Genomic DNA, 16515 nt, shown 5'->3' on the forward strand with positions numbered 1-16515 from the left:
AAACATCCTTTTTGGGGGCGGGGTTTCCCCCACTAGCCAGTTGGCTGGCAGCAGCAGATCAAAGTCCCCAAAAGCAGAACCCCCACTGGGACCTGGGGGGCTGGCAACCCTAGTCATTCTGATGGACGAAAAGCCTGAACTATGACCTGCTTAAATTGCAGCTGCTGGCAGCTTAGAGGATACTGGAGCTTTGGTCTTTGACTTTTGCAAAGAAGGTTTGTGCCATCTAACACCAGTTCTAAAAACGTTTGACAGTTGAGCTACCTTTTTTGTTTTCTTGCTGCACAGTTTTAGAGTATACGTTGGCTATAAATTCTTGTATTAAAAGAAATGGAATACTTAAATAAACTTTATAAAACTTAAAAAAAAAATTAAACAACAGCCTGGTTACTTGTGTACTGTTGCCATGGAGACCCGGGAGTTCAGGCCTGGACTCCTTGACAGACTTTATCCCATGGAGGAAAAAGTGCCGTTGGAAACAGCTCTCTTTGGCTGCAGTCACATACACTAAATAATGCACTTTCAATCCACTTTCCATGAACTTTGCCAACTGCATTTGACTGTGTGAACTTGCAAAATTCAGTCAGGAAGTGCATGGAAAGTGGATTGAAAGTGCATTATTTAGTATGTGGCCTTTCTTACCTTTCTGTCTTCAGCAAGCCAGTGTACGTGCTCTAACAGATGATGCTAGGCAACGGCCTTTGACAGATAACAGGTTTTAACTTCATGATTTTATTAATGTGATGAATGGAAGCTAATGGCCTTTTGCAAGTCTATTGGATGGGAGAAGAGTGAGGGGGTGTGAAGGCCAACAGCTGCAGCCCAAGAAATAAGGAGACTGTGAAGGACAAGGCAGAGAGGGAATTTAGAAACCTGGCTGGAGCTGACAAAGGCTTTTGTGGCAAAATAAAGCAGAAGTCCTTGGCACCTGAAGGACTAACCACATTCATTCCAGCAGGAGCTTTCAAGAGTCAGAACTCCCTTCTTCAGATGCTACGAAAGGAAAACAATTTCCCACATTTTAATTGGGACAATTACAGCAGGAGAGGAGGGAAAGGGAGGCGTTGTGGGCAGAGAGAGGTGTGGTGTGATTCCTATCGTAAGTCTTTCACATGCGCTTCTCTGTGCAAGGGACTAGAATGGACGAGGTTGTTACACTTAATGGCTTATGAGGGATCATGTCAGAGGTTCCAGCCTCTCCCTCTCAGGGTGCAGATAAACAAAAGTGTCATTAAGTAGGATAAACAGCAATTAATCGAGGAAGAAGCAGTTTGAAGCATAAGAAAATTAGTTAACATCAGTATCGTATGATATGTAATGTACAGAATGATGTGGATATCCATATCCAGAATGTTAGAAGAGATCCAGAATATTAGAAAAGCCTATTAAAGTTGCTGAAAAGTGAGTCCAGTTGGGCATTTATAGTGGGTAATGGCTTTTTTTGAGCAGGAACGCACAGAAATGCAGCTGTGGCTGGCTTGGCATCAGGGGGTGTGGCCTAATATGCAAATGAGTTCCTGCTGAGTTTTTTTCCTACAAAAAAAGACCTGGTGGGTAAGAAACCCCTTTTTAAGCCAGGATAACTGCAGGTGTTTAATTCCTTGAGTTCTAACTCAGCACTTTCCATCTTTTGTGCCGCTGATGGATGGATCATTCAAAGACTCTTCGTTTTGCTTTACTGTACAGAGCGTCTGATGTGGAAGGAGCCCACTCTCAGAGGTCTCTGTGGAAAAGCAGAGGCATGAGCTGCATGAGATAGAGCGTAGCTGCCATAAAGTTTGGGTGGGTGGGGTCAAACAGGGGCAGGCAATCCTTGGAGTTTACTAGGCTGTTTCTGGAGTACGTGTTAGGGATGGAGCAGACAGCTCAATCTACTGCGAGGGAGAAGGTTTTGGCTACTAAACAGTCAAAAATTGTGTTCTGAAGATTCCTGAAGATGACATGCTAAAACTCCACTGCAAGCAGACAGACTTAAACAAGCTACACAATGTATGGAAATGTTATTTTCCCCACTAAATCAACGGAGCGATGCATGGGCAGGAAAATAGAATGCAGGGCTTGATCCTGTTTCTTCCATCAGGTCTCTCTGAGCATTAACAACACTGTCTGATTGCAGAAAGGGGCAGGATTTCACCTGGATTTCTTCTGTGTCTCCCTTCTGATGATTCTCACCTCAGTCATGGGCTTGCCCTGGTATGTGTCTGCCACAGTCATCTCCCTGGCCCACATGGACAGCCTGAAGAAGGAGACCACCACGTGTGCGCCAGGGGAGCAGCCAAAATTCCTGGGAATCAGGTATGGCAGCCGCTCCTTCCGTCCCACTGCCAAAATGGGCTTTCGCAAGCCATGTTATCTGCCATGTTTCCCCTTTGCACAGCTAGAAAATTGCTGGGCCTGCAAGAGCAGAGATGCCCAGATCCAGCCTTCCTTCCACCGCTTGCCATAGAAGTAGCTGGAAGGGAAAGGCAGCAGTAGACATCCAGGGCAACCTGAAGGTATAACCACAGGTGCTCTTGTTTGCAGGGAGCAGAGGATGACGGGGCTGATGGTTTTTCTTCTGACCGGTCTCTCTGTGTTCTTGGCACCTGTCCTCAAGGTAAGACAGAGTTTCAGGATCTGTATGTGTTGATTTAAGGAGGAAGATTTGCATATCGGCCCTGGAGTCAGGATGGATCATCAGAATGGGATAAGCAGAGGACAGGTTGACCTTTTCTCCCATCTAATCATGTCTGTGCTGTAACCATCATGTCACAGCCAACCAAGGGTGACCGCAGGACTGTGAGGTTCTCAAGGCAAGAGACTTCAGAGTTGGCGTGCCATCCCCTGCCGCTGTGTCGCTACCTTGCCCTAAAAAGCATGTGGTCCGGGCTCACATCAGTCAGCTTCAACTTGGCAGCACACAATTATAAGAAAACGTTCCAAGTTCTTAAGACAGGATGTGCTTCTTGAAGTGCACCGCCTTGAAGCCTCAGATGATTCCACTGTCTCAGCTGACCCAACAGCATGTTTGGTCTTAGAGCCCCAGAAGTGTAGCTCAAAAGAGACATATGGAAAAGACTGGGTGGCCAGCTTCTAGGTGGGGCCTGGAGATCTCCTGGAATGACAACATTTCCAGACTACAGAGATGAGTTCCCCTGGAGAATGGACTCTCTGGCATCACATCCCTGATGAGGTCCCTCCCTTCCCTAAACCCTGCCGTCCCCAAGAGCCATCCCCAAATTTCTAGGAATTTCCCAACTCGGAGGTGGCAACCCTAACTTGAGAGTGTGTGCAGGGTCGCACCCATGTAAGGTGGTGGTGGTGCAGTACTCTTGCACGGATGTCTGAAACAGGAATGGGTCACACACACCCTGCCTTTCACGGTATCCTTGATGGCTGCTATTTAATGTCTCTCGTTTAAGAAAATGTCTTCCATGGGAAGGGTGTCCAGCTGGCCAGGGGAAACAAAGGCCGGCCTGGCCGTGTGCTTTTAACAGCTGTTTGGTAGTTGGAATTACACAGAAGTTCCCCTGCCATGGTGATGAAAGATTTTGCATGCTAAATACTACAGATCTAATAAAATGCCTCCCGTGGGTAGGGTTGCCAGCTACCATGAATGACGCAGCCATGGAAAGTGGTTGAAAAGTTAGCCGTCCTTCCCCTGGGAGAGGGCAGGATCCAATCAGCAATGCAGCTTTTGGATGTACAGTGATTAAAGGAACAGCCTAGCCTGTTTGGTGTAGTGGTTAAGTGTGCGGGCTCTTCTCTGGGAGAACCAGGTTTGATTCCCCACTCCTCCACTTGCACCTGCTAGCATGGCCTTGGGTCAGCCGTAGCTCTGGCAGAGGTTGTCCTTGAAAGGGCAGCTGCTGTGAGAGCCCTCTCCAGCCCCACCCACCTCACAGGGTGTCTGTTGTGGGGGAGGAAGGTAGAGGAGATTGTGAGCCGCTCTGGGACTCTTCGGAGTGGAGGGCGGGATATAAATCCAATATCATCTTCTTCTTCTTCTGCCCTGAATGGCCCAGGCTTGCTTGAGCTCATCAGATCTTGGAAGCTCAGCAGGGTCAGCCCTGGTTAGTATCTGGCTGAGAGACCTCCAAGGAATAGCAGGGTCATGACACGGAGGCCAGCAATGGCAAACCACCTCTGAACATCTCTTGCCTTGAAGACTCTACAAGCTCGCCATAAGCCAGCTGCAACCTGACAAAGCTTTCTGCCTCTACCAATTCTGACTGGAACTGCAAAGTCTGATAGGATCCAGTCTTCTACAGCCACAGTGGTGTAATGGGTAGATTTTCAGGCTGCGATCTGAGAGACCCAGTTTCATATCCACCTTCTGCCATCAAAGCTTGCTGAGGGACTTTGGGCCAGTAATACATTCTCAGACTAGCCCACCTCACAGGGTTGTTGTGAGGATAAGATGGAGGACCAGAGAATGATGAAAGCTGCTTTGAACATATATGAACATATACTGAATCAGACCCTCGGTCCATCAACGTCAGTCTTGTCTACTCAGACTGACAGCGGCTCTCCAGGGTCTCAAGCGGAGGTTTTTCAGGCCTATTTGCCTGGACCCTTAATAGTTGGAGAGGCCGGGGATTGAACCTGGGGCCTTCTGCTTACCAAGCAGATGCTCTACCACTGAGCCACCGTCCCTCCTTTGGATTCCTATTGGAGAGAAAAGCAGGGTATCAGTGAAGTAAATAAATTAATTAAAGCCCCATGATGGCCATACTGATGCTTTGCCTTTGTTTTCCTGCAGTTTATCCCAATGCCTGTGCTATATGGGATTTTTCTCTACATGGGTGTGTCTGCCCTTAGCAGCATCCAGGTGAGTGCAAAGCATTGCTAGGAGAATCATCTGAAGGTCTGCAGCAAAGAATGTGCTGTTGGCTTGATTTCCAACCAGCTCCTTTCAGTAGGGTGCAAAACAGAAGGTACCAGCACTAGAAGTGTGTGCAAGAATTGTTTATTTATTAGGGTTTGTAGAATCTTTCGGGATCAAGTGCCGTGTTCTACTGGAGAAAGTTTTCCTTCCAGACGTTTCGTTCTCAGCTGCGGAGTACATCCTCAGTGGCGTTGCAGCCGGAGCAGGCGCTCAGACCTTCTTGGCTGCTGTGCATTGAGTGGCATTGCCCTACCACTGGGCCACTCAATGCACAGCAGCCAAGAAGGTCTGAGCGCCTGCTCCGGCTGCAACGCCACTGAGGATGTTCTCCGCAGCTGAGAACGAAACGTCTGGAAGGAAAACTTTCTCCAGTAGAACACGGCACTTGATCCCGAAAGATTCTACAAACCCTAATGATGTTACCAGCCGTGAAAACCTGAAATCTTTGATAATTGTTTATTTATTTACAAAATTTATATCTTGGCTTTCTGCCCCCAGAAGAGCCACCAAGGTGGCTGACAAATTAAACCATACATCATAAAATCACATTTTAAAACCAGTTGACACCTCCAAAACGCACACACACACATCATTAAAACAGTTAAAAACAGAGCTAAAATACATACAAAGATATAAAAACAATTGTTAAAAAAATTGGGTGGGAAAGGAGGGATCACTGAGGAAATGCCAAGCACAACAAAAAAAAGTCTTCACCTACTGGCAAAAGATGACAACAGAGGAGGACAGACAAATGACCCACGGGAGAGAATTCTTGAATTTTGGTACCATGGCTGAGAAGGGCCTCCCCCAGGTAGCCATTTGCGTAGTCTCCTAATGCAAAGGCACTTAAAGCAGGGCCCCTGAAGATGAACATAGTGGTCAGGCAAGTTCATAAAGGAATAAACAGTCCTTCAGGTGTGCTGGTCCCAAACCAGGTAGGGCTTTGGAGATCAACACCAGCACCTTGAATTGTACCTGGAAGTCAATTGAGAGCCCATGTAGATAAGCCAGTACTAGAGTGCTATGGTCCCTACAGTCCTCTCCAGTCAGCCTCCTGTTTGCAGCATTCTGCTCCTAATACAGTTTCCAAACACTCTTTTCAAGGGCAGAGTATGGTGCAGTAAGCTAGTCTAGAGGTAACCAGGGAATGCTCCACAGTGGCCAGATCTTGTTTGTGCTACTTAGCACTTCCTCAGAGATTCCTCCTTCCTCCCCAATGTTTTAACTGTCGTTTTCTCGTTAATGGTTTTAAAATGTGGTTTTATGATGTGAGGTTTAATTTATTTTAAACTTTGGTTTTAATTTGTGTTGATTTTTTATGGTTTATTGAATGACATGATTTGCAGTCTGCCTTTCTCACATGGACTCAAGGTGGATTTACACATCATGAGCCAGCCCAGTTGACAACACGGGACATTCAATGACTAATGCATTTAGGGGATTAGAAGCCTGAAACCACCAGAAAGAAACAGAAGCATAGCATAATAACACATGAAGTGGTACAGAAATGACATAAATAGGATCCTACTTACAATAAAGCAGCCCTGTGGCGCAGAGTGGTAAAGCTGCAGTACTGCAGTCTGAGCTCTCTGCTCACAACCTGAGTTCGATCCCAGTGGAAGCTGAATTCAGGTAGCCGGCTCAGCCTTCCATCCTTCCGAGGTCGGTAAAATGAGTCCCCAGCTTGCTGGGAGGGAAGCGTAGATGACCGAGGAAGGCAATGGCAAACCACCCCGTAAAAAGTCTGCCGTGAAAACGTGATGCGACGTCACCCCAGAGTGGTTTGGGGACTACCTTTACCGTTTTTTACTTACAATAATGATGTATTTGTGTGTTGGTTTTGATGGCTTTTAAGGATATTTTAATTTGTATGTTTTAATTTGTAAGCCACCTTGGTGGCCCGATGGGGGCAGAAAAGCGGGGTTAACATAATTAAAATAAATGCACAAAGGGCAAGGACAGCACTATGGGGCAGGCGAGACTGATGGCTGAGCCAGTGTTTGTTCCATTAGTATGTAAATGTTCATTCCACCTGCAAAGCTGGGAGGAAGCCTTGTGGCTTGTCTCTGTTCTCAGGCACACAGGGATCCCTAGAAGAGTGCCTTTAATAGGGGAGCTGCTGGCAAAATGCTAATCATGTGGCACATTTCAAATACTGAATATCCTTCACATGCATTATTTGCACTCATTCTGTTACAATAAGCTTGTAACGTATGTCACTATTATCTCCCTTATATTTAGGGTTGCCAAGTCCAACTTAAGAAATATCTGGGGACTTTGGGGGTGGAGCCAGGAGACTTTGGGAGTGAAGCCAGGAGCAAGGGTGTGACAACACAACTGAACTCCAAAAGGAGTTCTGGCAATCACATTTAAAGGGACTGTGCTCCTTTTAAGTGCCTCCCTTCTATAGGAAATAATGGAGGATAGGGGCACCTTCTTCGGGGGCTCATAGAATTGGACCCCCTGGTCCAATCTTTTTGAAACTTGGAGAGCCTTTTGAGGAAAGGCACCAGATACTATGCTGAAAGTTTAGTGCCTTAATGTCAAAAAATAGCCACATCTGGAGCCCCAGATACCCATGGAATAATTCTCCATTATACTCTATGGAAATCGATCTCCATAGGGAATAATTGAGGGCCCAGCAGACATTCTTCCCCCCCCCTGCTTTCTGATGACCCTGAAGCAGGGAGAGGGCCTCCAAACCAGGGGATCCCCTGCCCCCACTTGGGGATTGGCAGTCCTACTTATATTGTATATAAGGCTGGCTGCCTATAGAGTATCAGATCCAGCTCAAGTTTCTAATGCTGAGTTTTAAAGCCCTATGCAGCCAGGGGCCTGCATAACTCAGGGACCATCTCTTCTTGCATATGCCCTGCAGAGCTTTACACTCAATTGATCAACACCGTCCAGCAGTCCCTGTTCCAAAGGACGTCCGCCTAGCCTCAACTCGGGCCAGGGCTTTTTCAGTCCCGCCCCCAGCCTGGTAGAACAAGCTCCCACCTGCATCCAAAGGAGCGAAGTGGTTTGTTGTTTCGATGGCACATACTGCCGAGGGGGTCTTTTGTTTTAGACTGTTTTATTTTTGCCTGTTTATTGGCTGATACAAAAGTCAGCTCTTCAGCTTCTCTTGAATGTTTGCCCAGAGCCATTTGTTGCTCTGAACTTCAAAGCAGGGGTGGCCCGTCCACTAGGCAGCCCTTGGCAGATGCCTGGGGTGTGGCCCTGGGGGGCCAGTTAGGGCCCTCCTCCCCACTCTTGTCTCCACAGTGAGGGAAATAGCCATGCGTCAGATGCAGGAGGTGGAGTTGCAGCAGCCTGGCGATGCGCACTCTAAGGTGCAGCCGTTGTGCTGTGCAGCCGCTGAGCTTGCTCTCACTAGGGGCGGGGCACCTTGCCTAGGGCACCAGCGGTGCATCAGCACCCTAGAGCCACTGCTACTTCAAAGACAGTAACTAGGGAGGATGTAGGTTTGTATAAATTCCCAGTCACAGCTATATTTCATTACCTCTGAGCCTTTCGAGTTTTAGTCTTCAGAAGAGCGCCTTCGTCTCCCCTGCTGTCAGTTCAGCCTAGTGCTTAGTAGCTCAACATCCCACGACACTGCTCTGTCTGTGTGTTACTACGGTGGTAACTTTACTTTGGTTTTTAGCACAGAATTTGAATTTTAAGTGACTGGATTTTTAAAGCTTTATCTTCTGTTTTTCATCACGATGTTCCATAACCTGTTAGCCGTCCTGAGCCCACGTTGCAGGGAGTGTGGGATACAAATCAAAGAACAATAAATAAGCAAACCGTTGATGAGGAGGTTGAGGAAGGGGAGGTACAGGCCTGCTGTATAGGCTCCCTATGGGGACAGGATCTGGGAAGATGGCTGCCATGCGAACAGGGAAATCTAAACTTCACCCACACAGCAGCCATTCAAGCTTTTGCATGATCTTCCCCAAAACTTTGGAGCAAAGCAAGTTTGAGAAAGATCAGATAAAATCCAGGGAAACCCTTGGAAGTGCATGAATGCGCCACAATTCTGTGGGGGAGCAGTGGGGGAAAAGCACTTCCCCACAGCACTGGATCTGGGGCGCATAACTCATGTGGAAATGGCTCTGGTAAATGTATGATTGAGTCAAGACATACACCTGCAGCACACAAGCTCCCTTTTAGCCTCCAACCTATATTTACTCCCTACTTTGTATCTTCAGAGCTGTATTTTACCTGGACGTATTTATGTGGCCTTCAGCAAACAACCCATTGCTGTCTCTGATAATGTTTGATGGTTATTTCACATTTTTTTTATTGCACATCATCCTGTTCCAGGACAGGAGCTTTCCATTGTGAGATATTTGGGGCTACAGGAGGGTTCTCATGCGCCTTTTCTATTTTCCAGTTGACGGACAGACTTCAGCTCCTGCTGATGCCAGCCAAACATCAGCCTGACTTCATTTATCTCCGCCACGTTCCATTACGCAGAGTCCATCTCTTCACTTTCATTCAAATTCTCTGCCTGGCTGTTCTGTGGATCCTGAAGTCAACCGAAGCTGCGATTATCTTTCCACTGATGGTGAGACAGTCTGGTCAGCTTTCTTGTGGTTGTACCCCCAGGTTTTCTCATGATACAATTTACGGGGCTCCTTCTACTCTCTTTTTGCCCAACTCAGATAATACTTTTTCTATGTGAATTTCTCCAGCCTCCTCAAAAAAGAATTCTTCAGCCTTGTGGCAGCACTTGTCTGGGTGGAAATTACTTTCCGCAGCAAATTGTGATGTCAAGAGTTTGCTGAATATTCACCAAACGTTCTTGGAGTATTCTGCAGCTGACATCAGCATTTTATATCCACCACGAATACATCAACAAGAAACCAATGTTTCATTTCTTTCTTGGACATCCATTGTTACCTCCATCAAACATTTAATTGAGTTGGCTGGCTGATAGGATGGCACAAGTCACCCTTTCATGGATAACACGCAAAGATTTTAGACATGTTTAATTTGGTGGCCAAACATTGTGACAAATTTTCGCACTCAGAATCCAGATTTTGAATTCCCAAGTCAATGCATTTTGAATATTGTCAATGAATGTTTGGTCTAGTTCTAAACGTGGTATTTTGCTGTAGTCCCACTCTACTTGCCAGTCTGCTCTTGCGGGCAGCTTCCCTGATTTGTCCTAACGCAGCCCTCATTTCCACTGTGGGGGGGCTCCTCAACCTCCCCCCTTCTCAGTGTTCTATTCCTGGTTGCCTGCTACTCTCTATCTCCACACCATCCTTGTGGGACTTCATCAGCTCCCTGGGGCTTTCCAAAAAAAGGCTTCTGCACCAACAAGATCTAGCTCTACCCCTCTAGCCTGCATCGCTCTCCCTTTGCCCAGTCCCACGTCTCCATCTGCCTATCTAATATTCAACTGAATACCTTACCACAGGGGTTCTCAACCTTTTAAAATCATCTTTGGCATTCTGACACAGCATGGTGAATCCAGCCACAAAATGGCTGCTGGCTGCAGGAAGCAGAGCCAGCCGCAGTATGGCTGTCACAGCTGACCTTCAGTCACACAGCAAACATCACTGGGTTGTGGTGGCAGCTGCTGCCAAAACAACATTTTTTTTTAAATCTGCCCAGCCAATCAGAACTCCCACGTCCAATGAGAAGCCTTGCTGGACAAAAGCTGTCCGGTGGCCAATGAGAAGCCTTCCTGGGCAAAAGCCCCACCTGGCCCATGGGCACTACATTGGAGACCCCCTTTTACCACTATCTCAAATTCCGTTTGTCCTAACATCAAAGCAGATGGAATACTGGGAGCTCTGGAAATTTCACACACCCATCTCCTAGTTTGTACTCCTTTGTACTCCTGCATAGTTTTCCTTTTCAGAAGTGTTCCCTCTGGCTTCCTAAGGGGAAAAGGATGGCCAAATATGTGTGCCTATATTTTTTCCCTTCCAAAGTAAAGGGGAATATATTATATATATTATTATTTATAATATAGTGGGTTCTGTACATTAATGAGGCGAGATAGTAGTGAACATAGCTCTTTTATTGAATACAGCATGGTATAGCGCTGCCTATGAAGACTGAAAACTAGGGCCACAGGGCCCGCTATATATACACACCCAAAGTTCCCGCACTGCCAGTGACTGGACCATTCAAACCAGTCGGGGGCTCTTGATTGGAGCAGGGCAGCAGGATTTGGATCCTGCTGCCTCTTGTTCCCGAGTCCCCCAAGCTCTGTCCTTCAGGCCCCAGTGAGCCAGGCAAGAACTCCAGTTTATAGATACAATTCTAAGCACATATACAACATTATTATTATTAGTTTATTTATATCAAAGATTTCAGGTTTTCACGGCTGGTAACATCATTAGGGTTTGTAGAATCTTTCGGGATCAAGTGCCGTGTTCTACTGGAGAAAGTTTTCCTTCCAGACGTTTCGTTCTCAGCTGCGGAGAACATCCTCAGTGGCGTTGCAGCCGGAGCAGGCGCTCTGACCTTCTTGGCTGCTGTGCATTGAGTGGGGCCAGGGCTGCTGGAGAGCTGCTATTTCTAGGCTGGAGGGGGTGTGATGAAAGGGCAATTGGTTTGTGGATGTGCCCATTGTTTGGTGGGGCTTCCTGGAAGGGTAGTGATAAGGAAACTGGCTGTTGAATGTGACCATTGTTCTGTGTTAATTGCTGGGAAGGTTGGAAGGGGTTTGAAGATAAGGAAGATGGTTGTTGACTGTGCTGATTGTTCTGTGGAATTTGCTGGTTGTTCTGAGACTTTCTGCAATTTATAGTCTGTAGGGTGTTTTGCAGAGCTGGGTACCAAGATTGGTGGATGAAAATGCCTTCTTCCTTTCTGTTAAAATTGTGCTGGTGTTTGTAAATCTCAATAGCTTCTCTGTTCAGGCGGGTATGATAATGTGAGACCGTAGAAAGGACTTCAGTTCTTTCAAAGTGGATGACGTGGTCTCCTTCTTGAAGTGCATGTTCAGTTTATTTATATTCTGCCCATTCCTCCATAGGGGCTCAGGGCGGAGTACAACATAAATAATAAAATCACAATAAAATCACAGCAGCATAATAATAAAAAAAACAATTACAATATTCAATACAACAGAATAGTCCAGCAGAACAATATGTTAAGATGTCGTAGCAGGACAGTGCAGCAAATCAGTGCAGTAGGATAGTACAGTAGAGGAGGCCAGCTGATCTAATGGATAGATTAGGAGTGTGTGTGTGTGTGACTCTGATAGGCGCAACCATGCCGGGGTGGAAGGATTAGATCACCTCTCCTCTCCCTGCACAGCACTTATCTGAACTGGGGCTATGCATGGTTGTAAATCCCCTTCTAAAGCAGCTGGCAGTTCCACAAACTGTCTCATCTACTTGGCCTGTTGACTGAGCTCATCTAGCAGTTTCCCTAATGGGGCAAATAGAGCCTCCTTCGGGTTGGGCATGTTGCATGAGAGGAAGGCATAACTCCTCTTCCTGGTGTGGTCCTGATCCCAATCAGAACCCTGGGTCTCTGTGTTGAGGACAAAATGCTGGGAGTGCTGTTAGTGAAACCCCCAACACCATGCCTTTTAAAGTCCCATCCTGCCTACACCTCTCCCTTTCCTCTATTCTCTCCCCCCACCCCCCACAATCACTGTAAGCTCCTAGGCGCTTAGTTTACTCTGTGAAGTGCCCTGTCTGTTGTTGCCATGTAAAGAAACCATCTTCACCCTCCCTTAGTGTGATATTTTTGCCTTGTAGCTTTTGGCTCTTGTGGGCATCCGGAAGGCAATGGAATACATCTTTTCCCTCCATGATCTGGCCTGGTTGGATGACATCATACCCGAAAAGGACAGGAAAGAGGAAGAGGAAGAACTGAAGAGGAAGCAAGACCTGGATGAGAGCGACAGCGAGGAAGTGAGCATTGTTGAGTTCTTGGGGCAAGGCGGATGGGGTCAGCAATACATTCCGCTTCCCCATCTGTGCGGGTCAGCAGGGAATAAAGAAACAGGCAGGGGAAGGGCTCCTTTTTTCAAGGGCTGTGTTGGATGAGGGCTGCTGGGCATAGCACCTGTGGGCAGTGGTAGATCTGGAAAACCCTGTGTCGGTGTGCATACTAAAGTTGCCATCCTCCAGGCTGGAATAACAAGTGATCTGCAGACTACAGAGATCAGATCCCCTGCTTTGGAGAGCAGACTGTATGGCATCATGTTCCTGCTGAGCTCCAGCTTCTCTCTAAACTTCACGCCCCTTGATGACGAGGGTCTCCAGTGGACTGCAGTTTAAGCTCCAGTCCCTTACCTACTCTGGTGCCTCTAGCTCTTTATTCTTGGGCTAGGCAGGGACTCTTGCTGCCTCACCTCATTTTTGGCCTTGGAAGCTGCCCTCATTTCATAGGCCTCCGGAAGGATGAGGACTAGTGGGCATGTGTGTACAAGGGCATGCTCCAGATTCACATCTCAACCAGTGTTCCCTCTAAGATGAGTTAGTGTGAGCTAGTTTTTTAGCCTCTGGCTCACACATTTTCATCTTAGCTCAGGGAAAATGGCACCAGAGCACAAAAATTTATGCAGTAGTTCATAACTTTAATGCCAGTCGCTCACAAAGTAGAATTTTTGCACACAAGACTCCACAGCTTAGAGGGAGTATTGATCTCAACCCACTGAGTTGTTATATCTGGCCCCTGCAAATCACTTTTACTCAGGGGAAAGTAGATGACTCCAAAAGCTTGGATTGGAGACTCCTCCCGGTTGAAGAGTTATTCTCTAAGCTCCAAAAACCTTCCCCAGTCTTTCATCACACTCTCTTAAAGTGGTTTTTCAGTGGTAGGGAGAAAGGACAACATAGATACAAGCAATATGTGTGTTGTTTTCTTTAGCTTTTTAATAATACCTTCCTTGGCCTGTGCTCTTTTTTAGTCTGAACGTATGTACCTAGAGAAAGGACCAGAAATCAACATCTCCGTGAATTAGAGGGACTGAGAAACTTCAATGGACAAGACTAAAGATGAACCTGAATTATGTGTAAGGATGTTTATTTTATGTGGGTAGGAGCTGTGGTTCAGTGGCAGTGTATCAACTTGGCATGTGGAAGGTCCCAGGTTCAGTCCCTGGTTTCTCCGGTTGAAAGGATCAGGTAGGAGGTGACATGAAAGACCTCTGCCTGAGATCTTAGAGAGCTGTTGCCAGTCTGAGTAGACAGCTGACCATAATGGACCAATGGTCTGATTCAGTATAACGCAACTTCATGTGACCATCTTAGGAGCCCAAGAAGGATATGAACCAAGACATGAGAGGAGAACCTCAGGGGTTATAGGAGGACCATCAAGAGGTGGAAGGAATTAGGAAAACAATATTCTTGGGACTTTGGGTCCAACAAATCCAGGCAAATCATACAGTTTGTTTCCATTTGATGTTGGGGTTGATTCAGGGTGGTGTGGCCCAGAAGGAATCTTTAGAGGCCCTGTGATGGCTCTCAGAATCGGTCCCAGTCCAAGATCCTGCATATAGGAAGGGCTCTCCACATGTCATAGATGGTTGGGAGAGACTTATGCATCCTCTTCATACAGCCTGCAATGGAATTCTTATGCATCCTCTTCATACAGCCTGCAATTCTCCCGGGCAGCTTGTTTGATTGGCCACTGACTCTCACAAGTTCTCCTCACATTTAATTGTATAAAAAAAGAGCCATTGAACATCCTGTTGTCACACTCCAACATCACCAGAGAACAGAACTCAGAGTGAAAGAGCAGATATGAGTGGTGTTAGCTATGATTGGCTTAGTTCCAGCAAACAGCTAAGATAGGAAAACTTTTTTGTGGGGGGAAGGGGCAGAAGGAACTTGCCCCATCAAGAAACTTCATTAGCCAGGAACAAATCCCAGTGGTGACCCAAGTACACGTAAATGAATAAACACTGTCACCCGCTTTTGTGGAGAAAGTAGCACAGAGTTTTATGGGCGCCATTTTGTTTGGGTCACCTGCTGGCTCCATATGGCCCAAACGCTAGTGAGAGGAAGTCTGAAGTAGGAGGGGGGAATGTTGTGCATTGTTGTGCATTATGAGCACATTGAACACATCTCCAGTGGCCCTTGAAACAGGCAGAGCCTTTCTTTGCTCTCTTAGTCAGGTATTTATTTATTTTTTGCATTTATATCCCGCCCTCCCCGCCGAAGCAGGATCAGGGCGGCTAACAACATTAAATATCAACAATAAAACCATAAAGCAGTAAAAACAGTTACAATAATATCAGTTAAAATTAACAATTGCAATTTAAAGTATTAAACCATTTTAAAACAACAGTTTTGGCGCTTTGGAGGCACCCAAATGTGATTGTACATAATGGGAGTTTCACTGCTTTCTCTGGTATACTGTGGGGAGAAGAAATTGCAGAGAATTACAGGGTGTGCACACTTTCCAGGAAGTGTAAACTCCATTTAATACAGTTGGGACTTACTCTTGAGTAAATATGCATACGATGGCACTCTTAGTTCTTGTGGCTGTTGCAACCTGTCCAGAGGTTGGACAGATTCAGACTCCAGGTTGGCAGCACTGTGGTGCCCTTGATCAAGGTAGTCATTTTCACCATCCACTGGCAATTACATAGGTATGCCAAGAGCAGAGTGGGGAGCCCAGCAAGTCCAGCTTTTATTCCCATTGCCATCTGAGTCAAGGAGAACGAAGAGCAAGATCCTCAGCCCTGCAGCCCTTCGCACTAGCCCCTGAATACCATAATCTCTGAAGTATAGGGCCTTCTGTCTTGCTTGCACTGGGTAGAACAATAAGAAAAGAGTGGAAGAGTGAAAGAAGAGTGCCAGAGCATTCCACCACCACCCTACCTCTCCATGGGCTGCTTGATGTTCACCTCCTTCCATGGGCTGTTTGAAATTCACCCCCCCCCCGCCAGAGGACAGCACAAAGCTTCCGCCCCCCCCCCCCAGCCCATCCACACTCTGCTCTTATAATAAACAATGTTGCCCCGTGGCGCAGAGTATTAAAGCTGCAGTACTGCATTCCTAAGCTCTGCTCACGACCTGAGTTCGATCCCTGGCAGTAGCTGGGTTTTCAGGTAGCCGGCTCAAGGTTGACTCGGCCTTCCATCCTTCCGAGGTGGGTAAAATGAGTCCCCAGCTTGCTGGGGGGAAAGTGTAGATGACTGGGGAAGGCAATGGCAAACCACCCCCTAAAAAGTCTGGGATAATGATAATGGGATTCAGGGGAGAAAGTTTCCAGGGTGACCCCTTAGGAACTTCAGCTGAGCCAATGAATATTCTTTACTGTTTCTAGCTATGCTACCCCACCCTCTGGCCAGCCTGCCGGCAAAGTCACTATTCCCTCTAGGAATGCTGATGAAAGCAACCTGAGTTCAATCCCAGCGGAAGCTGGGTTCAGGTAGCTGGCTCCAGGTTGACTCAGCCTTCCATCCTTCCAAGGACAATAAAATGAGTACCCAGCTTGCTGGGGGGGGTGGAGAAATACAGATGACTGGGGAAGGCAATGGCAAACCACCCCATAAAAAGTCTGCCATGAAAACGTTGTGAAAGCAACGTCACCCCAGAGTCGGAAACGACTGGTGCTTGCGCAGGGGACCTTTCCTTTTCCTCTAGTGGCAAGTTAAACATCTGGCAGAAAGCTTTTTCTGTTTCATAAGGCACATGCAGCAGATGTGATTCCAGGGCAGCCATCTTGGTCTG

General features: G+C 46.9%; 1 protein-coding gene across 1 annotated transcript in view; it reads left to right on the forward strand.

The window, feature by feature from the left end:
• The window catches only part of SLC4A9 (solute carrier family 4 member 9), a 70930-nt gene extending 57083 nt beyond the window's left edge, over nucleotides 1-13847 (forward strand). Inside the window, exons 16-21 of the mRNA XM_060253790.1 lie at nucleotides 2117-2295; nucleotides 2524-2596; nucleotides 4742-4810; nucleotides 9249-9422; nucleotides 12586-12741; nucleotides 13743-13847. Coding sequence (XP_060109773.1) covers nucleotides 2117-2295; nucleotides 2524-2596; nucleotides 4742-4810; nucleotides 9249-9422; nucleotides 12586-12741; nucleotides 13743-13796 — 705 coding nt within the window. The 3' untranslated portion in view covers nucleotides 13797-13847. The remainder of the gene's footprint in view (nucleotides 1-2116; nucleotides 2296-2523; nucleotides 2597-4741; nucleotides 4811-9248; nucleotides 9423-12585; nucleotides 12742-13742) is intronic.
• Nucleotides 13848-16515: the final 2668 nt, after the last annotated feature.

Source organism: Heteronotia binoei, chromosome 14, assembly GCF_032191835.1.
Source record: "Heteronotia binoei isolate CCM8104 ecotype False Entrance Well chromosome 14, APGP_CSIRO_Hbin_v1, whole genome shotgun sequence".
Classification (NCBI taxonomy): Eukaryota; Metazoa; Chordata; class Lepidosauria; order Squamata; family Gekkonidae; genus Heteronotia; species Heteronotia binoei.